At 41.4% G+C, this 10113-nt stretch overlaps 1 protein-coding gene across 1 annotated transcript; it reads right to left on the reverse strand.

The window, feature by feature from the left end:
• Positions 1 to 4572: 4572 nt before the first annotated feature.
• LOC108745863 lies at positions 4573 to 9897 on the reverse strand. The gene has a single exon (XM_018482259.1). The coding sequence runs from the start codon at positions 9895 to 9897 to the stop codon at positions 4573 to 4575; it is 5325 nt and encodes a 1774-aa protein (XP_018337761.1).
• Positions 9898 to 10113: the final 216 nt, after the last annotated feature.

The raw sequence follows: 10113 nt of genomic DNA on the forward strand, positions 1-10113 counted from the left end.
AATTTAAACAGCTTAATAAAAAGGTTGTCAAAGTCTTCTTTTGTAGTTCTAACAAATTAAATAAATACATAAAGGTACAAAAAGATCCACGTCCACGCCTAAATAAAAACAATGTTGTTTATAAAATTAAGTGCAACTTATGTTGGACAAATGGGCAGACAGCTCAAAATCAGGATTGCTGAACCATATTCGATGGAATACGTCTGCTCGTTCTGTAATTACCGATCATAGATTGCAATTGAACCATGAATTTGATTGGAACAATATCTAAATTTCGGACGAAGAACCGTGCTATTATAAACGTCTGATATCTGAGATGATAAATATCAAAAAACAAAGTAACAAAACAAAGTCTGAATTTACAAACCAACACAGAGGGACTAAACAAAGCCTATATCTTTATCACAAAATTTGACATTATTTTTATCTTAGTCATTATCAATCTGTCTAATTTCCCCTCAGAAAATACTCGTATTTAACTGCCTTGCTGGTTACACGATTTTAAGTTCCAAATTTTACTTCTTGACATACATATAATTTATTTTTGTGAATGTGTACTAATTTCGAAATCTTTCTTATGGGAATTCATTTTTTCACATCACCATCGATGTTTCAATTGTTCTGATAAAGTTATTTACATATATAAAGAAATGAAGTTGACGGCTGACGGATGAGTGTTTCAGTTGGATAAAATTATTGCTCGCTTTAAACATTTTCAATATCATTTTCTTCTCTAGAACAACGAGAAATTCTAAACATTCAGCCTGTAAATCGTTTGCGAATCTTCTCAATTCTTTGTGTAATGTACATCTGTTTGTGACCAATAAACTTGGAGTAATATCGTCTTATCATCAGGAAAACATTAATCTAAAGTATGTTGACTGCACATTTGTAACGAGTGTCTGAAGATGGCTCAATGAAGAAGTCGAAACATGCGTATTTTATAGAATTTTTATACTTTTAATATATAGTACAATATTATATTATAGAACTATATTGTATATGCTTAATTACGTTGACTTTTATGTGCCCTTCACATCTCTGTATTATTTTTCTAAATCTAAAAATCCTGTACTGTTTATTATTTGATTTTAATGTTAATTGGATTAATTATTAATTATATTAATTTACGTTAATATTTGTGTTAATAGTTGCATTTTATTTGACATGTATGCATGTATCACTTGTTTTTATTTGTCACATGACTGTAATTTATATTTTGATTTTTACTGTAATATTACTGTGAAATATAATACTTTGGTAATTAATTTATGCATTCAAGATGAACTATTTTATTAATTTCCTTTGTTATAATTCACCATTGATGGATTTTTATGATTCATCATTGATGCGTGCGTGCGCGCGTGCGTGCGTGTATTGACTTATACACATAATTTCTTTGTTTAATTTTATCCAGATTGTTTTCTTCGAAACTGATATGATGAAAACGAAAAAGACGGAAGACGAAAATGAAGATAAATAACAATAAATAAAGGGCAAGTAAGAGTCAAACACATTTCTTTAAAAAAGTCACACAATTAAAAGAATAAATTACAAATAGAGAAAAGTAAAAAATAAAATTGAAAAAATATAATAAAATAAAAACTCAGTTTAAATACAAATAAATTACAAGTTTCGGCTATCGGATTGAGCTCTTTTCAGACATTAAAATGAAGATAGAGAGAAAAACGTAATTGTATATTGATTTATTACTTTGCATTATTATGCAATTCTTTCGTCACTGATATTTTAGATTTAAATTAACAAATTGTATATACACTATAATAAAGTACTTATATATCTAACAAAAAATTAAATTTCACATTCTTAAAAATAAATAGTAGATAGTCAATACTCCTGAAATTTTATTTTGAAGTTCATTCATTTTTATACTATTTATTTTTAAACAAATTTTACTTCTATTTATGTATTTACTGTTGTTATCCTTTTTTTAATTTATTCATTATAAAATCATTGGCTCTCTCTCTTTTTCTCTCTCTCTCTCTCTCTCTCTCTCTCTCTCTTTCTCTCTCTCTCTCTCTCTCTCTCTCTCTCTCTCTCTCTCTCTCTCTCTCTCTCTCTGCGTTCAGCAGAAGATTTACTTTGCAATGGTTGGAAGTTTTCTTCACGCTGATTAAATTATATTTTAAGATCTAGAGGAATGGTCTTATTTCAGCAGACATTCATAAAACGATTGCGTTCTGCTGAACACACCCAGTTTTACACTTTACATTTGAAAATGCGCTCACGTTTCGATACGTTTCCGGTTTTGCTTCATTCACGCTCTGTTGTATACACTCTTATTATAGGTATTCTAGTTAGTCTAGAATATCCTCTCCGAGGAAGATTTTACTCTATATGCTATAGTATACGTTATGTGTATTATATATTTCAAATAAAATTTTCTTCGGGAGAAGAAGTTTTGGAACGTAGTCTTGAAGTATAAAACTGAAATTGTATTATATGTACATATAACAACGGATGCGTTTAGCAGAACGTAACCGTGTTGTTTTATGAATGTCTGTTGAAATAAGATCACTCCTCTAGGTCTAAAAATAATTCAATCAACACGAAAAAAATTTTTAACAATTGCAAAATAAATAATCTGCTGAACGTAAAGGGAAACAGCCAATGATTTTATAATGAATAAAAGAAAAATGACAATAGAGGCAAATATAAATAGAAAAAATAGGATTTTAGGTGTATTAACTATTTTTTTAAGGATATATTTAATTTTTTATTAGATATATTTATTATAATACTTTATTATAATATATATACAATTTGTCAATTTAAAAAATATTATCAATAACGAAAGAATTTACAAAATATTATTAGTGACGATACTCGTAGAATTGCATAATAATACAAAGTAATAAATCAATATATCCTATATACACCTTCTTGTATATTTTGAAGTACAAGTTCACTAAACATAGTTGGAATAGCATCTTTTTTCAGTATACGCTTGCTGTTTCCAATCTTCGATTCAGTCTACATTTCTGCATTAAAATGTACCTGAAATAATATACAATATACATCATTTAACAACTTACTTTATTATTAAAAGTTATTATTTTATTATTAAAAATTAAAAGGAATAATATAACATAATATTATTACAATATTTAACTCAATAATAATACACAAATTTTACACACAATAATAACAAATTCGCTTTCACAACAAATTCAACTATCGAACGCTTCTCCGTCAGAACGATCAATTCCAGCGAGCCTATGATATCAAGGCAAATGGAAGAACTTTACGCAGTCCTTCGCCTATGGATCATCTGCTGCCAATGTCACGACTATCAGAAGCAATTTTCCTGCACTTCTAAGGGAACAGGAGAATCGACTGAGTTCCATCTAAATTACGTATTAATATAATCATTTATTTCTTGGTATTGTATTTGCTGATACTTTATATTTTAATTATGTATTTTTAATTTACAATAATGTTTTAATTAAGTTATATATTTCTACCTGCAACGTCGATGAGTAATAAGAGCAATGGACCTCGTTAATTCTTTACTGTCATTGCGATGGCATAGGATATTAGGGGATTCTAGTAATTAATTAATAGTAAATAATTAATATAAAAAATAATTATATAAATAAATAAAATAATAATATAATAAAGTAAATAATATAAATAAAATAATAAAAATATAAGTAATAAAACAATTATTGAATAATAATAATTGATATAAATAACTTTAATATACTATTGTACTCAGAGTATCTTACCAAAGGCGAGTGTTGCTTACCTAGCAAACGAAAATGGATTGAAATGGATTTAGATTTGCAGAAATATTGATTCACGAATGTTAAAATGGACTTTTCAATCCTGAATGCATTTTTATTCATTTATAGGAATTGCATGGAGCATATCTATATGCCTTTTAATCTAAAAATAATATTAGCTTTTTTCTGTGCATTGTGAATACTGGTCAATTCAAAATTTTGAATAGGAAATGCAGTTTTTCAATCCAATTGCATCTAATTGAATCCAATTTGTTCCGTATCGGGAGTGTACGGTAAGGAGGGGGCCAGGTAATTAACGGGCAAAGTGTTTTGGTTTTCTTTCCACTTTATTTTCAACACCACACACTGAGAAATCGTTCTCACTTTCGTTATTGACTCCGAACCTCCAACACGAAATCGTTGACAACGTGAGAGTCGCGTCGTCGTGGCCACCCAAAGTCGGTATCCCAGCACAACCACAAAGGTACAAGCGAGCGATGCCGCGATTAAGCAGCGGAAAAAAGCCCACGACAGCACGAGCAATCGTGATGAACGGTCGGCTAGACAAAACGAGAGAGCGAGCTGTAGCGCGCAACGCCAGACCCCCCCCCCATCACGCACGTACCCAAAAGCGTCCACAGAGGGAGCTCGGAGCTTGATTAATGCGAGACATTGAGCTACCGATATTATACATTGCGCCCGCCCTGGACCCTCCGGGATCCAGCATAGTGCTCAGTGTTGAACCCTTAGATCAAGCTTATTAATCTTAACTACGGTAAATACACTAAGTCTAATTTTGACTACCTTAAACTAACAGTCGCACCGATTACACAGAAGTCGCGCCATTGCCAGCAGTATCATCATTATGAACGACCGGGAGCACCGCCAGTTTAATTAACGGGCGGACAAGCGTCGTGGACGCTGTGCGAACTGAGACCACCCTGATCAACCCATCCTTACCAGGATGGCACTTAACAATACGACCTAATGCCCATTTAGTGGGGGGAGTATTCTCATTTCGCACTAACACTAGCTGTCCCACGCGAACTGGCTTATGTCGAGAGCGCCACTTCGAACGCTGCTGGAGCGACGTTACGTAGTCCGAGCTCCAAAGCTTCCAGAATGATTCCAGCATTTGTTGATACAATTGCCAACGACCTAATCGATTTGCATTGAGATTTAATAGCGTAGGTTCAGGGACTGCCGTAATCTTGCTCCCCACAAGAAAGTGACCGGGAGTCAATGACGCCAAGTCATCCGGATGATCCGTCAGCGGCGACAGCGGTCGAGAATTGAGGCACGCTTCGATTTGACACAACAGCGTCGTAAACTCCTCAATCGTCGGAGTGTGTGCACCGATGACACGTCGGAGGTGATGTTTCACGCTACGCACGCCACTCTCCCATAACCCGCCGAAGTGCGGGGCGGCTGGAGGAATAAAACTCCACGTAATGCGGTTTTCGGCCAGGAAATTCTGAAAATCTGGGTCTGGTTGTGCAGACTGAACGGCTCCAACTATTGCTGGGGCTGCGCCCCGAAATGTTGTGCCTTGGTCGCTATATATGCATTGAGGTAGACCGCGGCGTGAGGAGAATCGTTTAAACGCGGCTAAAAAGGCATCAGTGGAATAGTCCATGACTAGTTCCAAATGTATTGCTCGAACAGACATGCAGACGAACAATGCCACATAACAGGGATGAGAGCGTTTTCCCCGACTCTTGGCCTCACGTATTTGCAACGGTCCTGCGTAATCCACGCCGACATGCTGAAACGCACGGGCTGGGCGTAGGACTCTGGCAGGTGGCAGTGCTCCCATGAGTTGGGTAACAGCTACAGTCTTCAGCCGAGCGCAGATGAGGCATTTAGCGATTGCAGCCCGCACCAACTGCCGGGCACGCAGAATCCATACGGTTTGACGTAGCGTGCGCAATGTCAACTGCAGGCCGCCATGTAAACAACGTTGATGCTTATAACGAACATACAGCCGAACTAGCGGATGATCCTTTAATATGAGCGGATGTCTACCAGAATATTCTAAGTCGGACCGGGAGAGACGACCACCGACTCGCAAGAAGCCCTTGTCATCCACAAAGGGATCGAGGGATACAACCGGACTCTTATCAGGGAGAGGACCAGGATGTGATTTCCCAGCGAGACAGCGAATCTCCTCCGAAAAACAAGACTTCTGAATATATCGGAACCAGAATTTTTCTGCGTATTCGAACTCTGATGCATCTATTCTGCTTGTTTCCGAACGACTCTCCCGTCTTTCTTTACGACTAGGTGTCCAACGAATTAGATAGGCGGTTACACGCACAAGTTTCGACCACGAAGAATACCGCTCTCCTAATTCCTCGAGAAAGGGATTGTTAATGTGACACATGTGAGAGACCGAAGCTCTATCGGTCCTGCTGAAGTCACCGCCGAATTGGGGCATGGGAGGCCAACATGACGAATCAAGCAAGAGCCACTGTGGTCCGTGCCACCACAGCAGAGAGTCGATTAAGTCAGCAGCGCTAGAACCTCGTGAGGCAATGTCGGCTGGGTTTTCCGCGGATGGTACGTATCGCCAGACTGAATTCGGGAGGAGCGTGTGAATTTTCGTAATTCTATTCGCCACAAAAACGTCACGTTTGGCTGGCTCACTACCAAGCCAGGCCAGCACAATCGTGGAGTCAGTCCAACAAGTTTGAGGTAGTTGAGAGTATTCCGGGATCTCCCTAAGCTTCGACAGTAGTTGTGCTAACAGAAGTGCTCCGCATAACTCCAATTGTGGGATCGTTTGAGGTTTAATTGGAGCTACCCGAGTCTTACTGGCTAGAATAGCCGTTGTGATCCGCCCGTCGGGGAGCTGACACAATAGGTATGCCACTGCCGCATACGCTAACTGCGAAGCATCTGAAAACCCGTGAATGCTACCTTGAGAAAATTCAGAGTTTTGTTGTGTCCAACGAGGTATGACAATGTTAGATAAATTGCCAAAATCATCATGGATCTTCGCCCATTGCGAGGCTAAGTGTAGGGAGAGCGGATCGTCCCAAGTGATTTGTTGTCGCCACAAGGATTGCATAAACATCTTGGATCGTACAATGACTGGGGACACCCAGCCGAGGGGATCAAACAAACTGGCAATGAGAGCGAGGACCTGACGCTTAGTCGTCGCGGGAGGTGAGCGTATGGCTACATTATAGTTAAATGAATCCAAACTGGGGGCCCAAACAAGACCTAAAACCTTGACCGTCGCCCTATCGGCATCCGACGGACTCCACGCTAAGCCGTGATTATCGGGATCTACTCCGGCCAGCAAACTATCCACATTACTACCCCATTTACGCGGAACAAAGTGACCCCTGCTGAGCAGGTCGCAGAGTTCGTTTTTCATCCGGCTGAGAGTGTGAAGGTCATTTGCTCCGAACAAGCAATCATCCACATATACAAATCGTTTCAGAATCTGAGCTCCGAGCGGAAACGCGTGTCCTTCATCCAGAGTCAATTGCTGAAGGACCTTCAACGCGAGGTATGGAGCACACGCGGTGCCGTACGTGACAGTGGTCAATCGAAACTCCTGAACCGGATCACCTGGAGTCGCCTTCCAGAGAATTCGTTGATAATCTCGATCGTCAGGATGTATCTGAATTTGCCGGTACATTTTGGCTATGTCGGCTGTGTAGACAAACTGGTAGGCGCGCCACTGCGACAAAATTATAAATAAATCGGATTGGAGCTTCGGACCTATCATCAAATGAGAGTTTAGCGACGTGAAGTTCGTCGTGAGAGCCGAAGCATTAAACACCACCCTGAGTTGGGTCGTGGTACTATCGGGCTTTACAACAGGGTGATGAGTGAGGTAGACAACTTGGTTAGTCTCGGAAGACGGAGGGGGAACTCTTTCCATGTGGCCGAGTGCCTCATATTCCGCCATAAATTCGGAATATTTTTTGTGCATGCTAGAGTCGCGAGAAAGTCGTCGATCGAGTGATGTCAATGAACGAGAGGCAGCAACGCGAGAAGCTCCGATCGGTATAGGGGGTTCCGTTTTGAACGGCAAGCGAACCACGTATTGTCCTGTCGGAGTGCGCGTATGAGTAAATGCAAAATGTTCCTCGCACTGCACTTCCTCTACCGTATGGTTGACCGCTGTCGGAATACTTTCAATTTCCCAAAACTTAGTCAAGGACGCATGTAGCGTATCGTTATCCACGCAGTGCAGGACGGTTTCTGCCATGTCTACGCTTGGGTTAACCGTAGACGTTGGTCCCGATAACACCCATCCTAACACGGTGTTTTGAGCTATTGGCTCCGAAGGTGGACCGCGCACTAACCCATCAAGCAACAATGACCCATATAAGTCCGCGCCAATGAGTAGCTGCACTGGTTCACTGTCAGTAGGATGGTCATCGGCTAACTCTAAGCCCTGCAGATGAGGCCACGCGACCTCCCTGCTGGGGAGCTGAGGACAATAAGTTGTAAGCGTTTGCAAAATGAGAGCGTCGATGCGGAATACAGGGCCATGGCCATGCTTTGGCCCTATCGAGAGTGGGGCTACCGACCAAGCGGTTCCCGCCGAAACACCGCCAACACCAACGAGAGAGTTAGTGGCCTTGAAAGTGCGACCTTTCAACGCGCGAACCACCGCCTCCGAAACGAACGATCGCGTCGAACCCTGATCTAACAAGGCTCTTATTTTCACCGTACGCGCCGCTGACGACGTCACCAGCACGTGTGCAGTTGCGAGCAACACGCGTCGCAAACCTTGCGATACCGGGGCAGTCATCATAGTGATGACTTGACCTTCAGACGATGCCCCCGGAGATTGACATTCCGGATCGCTTGCAGTCGCCGATGGCGGCGACTTTACGGAGGTCGAAGTCGATTCCACGTGTAGCAGTGTGTGATGCCTGCCATTGCACACGAAGCATCCGCGCGTACTGCTGCACTTTGCCGCTGTGTGCTTCGACCCTAAGCAATTTATACATAAATTCATATCTTTGGCGCGCTTAAATCTTATCGGCGGCGTCAACGCTTTAAATTGAGAACACTTGTAAATGGTATGAGGTTTTTTACAGAGCGGGCACGACCACGTGGAAGTTGCGACGACGTGAGAATTTATTGCATGTGATTTTCCATGATTTGTCTGTCGTACTGTACTAATTGATGCCGGCTTCGAGCAAGCCTCTAGACCCCGTATTCGAGTCGCGATAAACTTATCCAACACCGAGAAGTGCGGAAACTCATCGGTATCACCTAATTGCAACTCCCAAGCACGCCGCGTTTTGGGATCTAACTTCGATGCCACAAGACATACAAGCATGTCACTAACGCCGTGAATTCCCGGAGTGTCCACGTCTGACACATCTGTAACGTAACTGAATCGTTTCGCGGTCTCTAAGGAAGCTACAATTTCCGTTACGCGATTTCGCAACGTTCGTAACGATTCGACCGACTCCGAAGTCACGGGAGATAGCGCGAGCAGTGAGTTTATATGTGCAGTCACTATAGAGCGAGAATTTTCGTATCGCGAATTAAGCAAATTCCACGCCGTCACAAATCCTTCACGGGTGAACGGTGTATTCTTTATCAAATCATTTGGTTCGCCCGCGAGACTCGACTGTAAATAATGCAACTGTTGTATTTCGTCAAGAGACTTATTTTTTATTATCAACGACTCAAAATACGCGCGATATTTCGCCCACTCTGTATATTTACCGGAGAATACAGGCAGAGTGATTTTTGGAAGATGATCGACATGTCGAGCTTCTCGCTTCACCGGCGCCGATGCCTGTCCCGAGCCATCCGGTTGTCTTGGAGAAATTGCATCGGCCGTGGCTATATGGAGGGACAGCAAATCTGTTGCTTGGAGATACCGATGCTCTGTTTGACCAAAAGCATCATCCTTAGTGTAGCGTTGAATAGCCTCTGTGTCTGGATCGAAACACACCAATCGTAGTTGAATATCGTGACAGTTTGACCAACTCTCATGGAGAATCCTTAGTCGATTTTGTAGAATCGGCACTGGTGGCGGGTTTGTGACGAGTTCCTGTATGCTATTGACTTGCAGGTTAATGGATTGCAATTGTGCGTGCATCTGATTCAGCACATCCTGCACCGTGGCGACCATCGTTTCATCCACATCCTTGGTGTCGTTTCCCATTGGAACTTCTACGTGACACTGTCGCGACGCGCCACGCGGTGATTAGCGAGATCGTTTATGCGTGCGAACTAAACGAGCAGTTCGTCACGTTGTTAGAGGCGATGCCGATTGCGGAGCTAAAGGGGCCAGTCACGCAAGAATGCGGATGCTTGCGTCGCGAGTGTCGCCGAGCTGACACGACAATATCCGAGCTCCCGAGAAGGAACGACCGTACCG

The sequence above is a fragment of the Trachymyrmex septentrionalis genome, unplaced genomic scaffold (genome assembly GCF_001594115.1).
Source record: "Trachymyrmex septentrionalis isolate Tsep2-gDNA-1 unplaced genomic scaffold, Tsep1.0 scaffold153, whole genome shotgun sequence".
Classification (NCBI taxonomy): domain Eukaryota; kingdom Metazoa; phylum Arthropoda; class Insecta; order Hymenoptera; family Formicidae; genus Trachymyrmex; species Trachymyrmex septentrionalis.

What these genes read in the sequence shown, in the direction of transcription:
- LOC108745863 (XM_018482259.1), bottom strand. Translation starts at nt 9,897, where the DNA reads ATGGGAAACGACACCAAGGATGTGGATGAAACGATGGTCGCCACGGTG.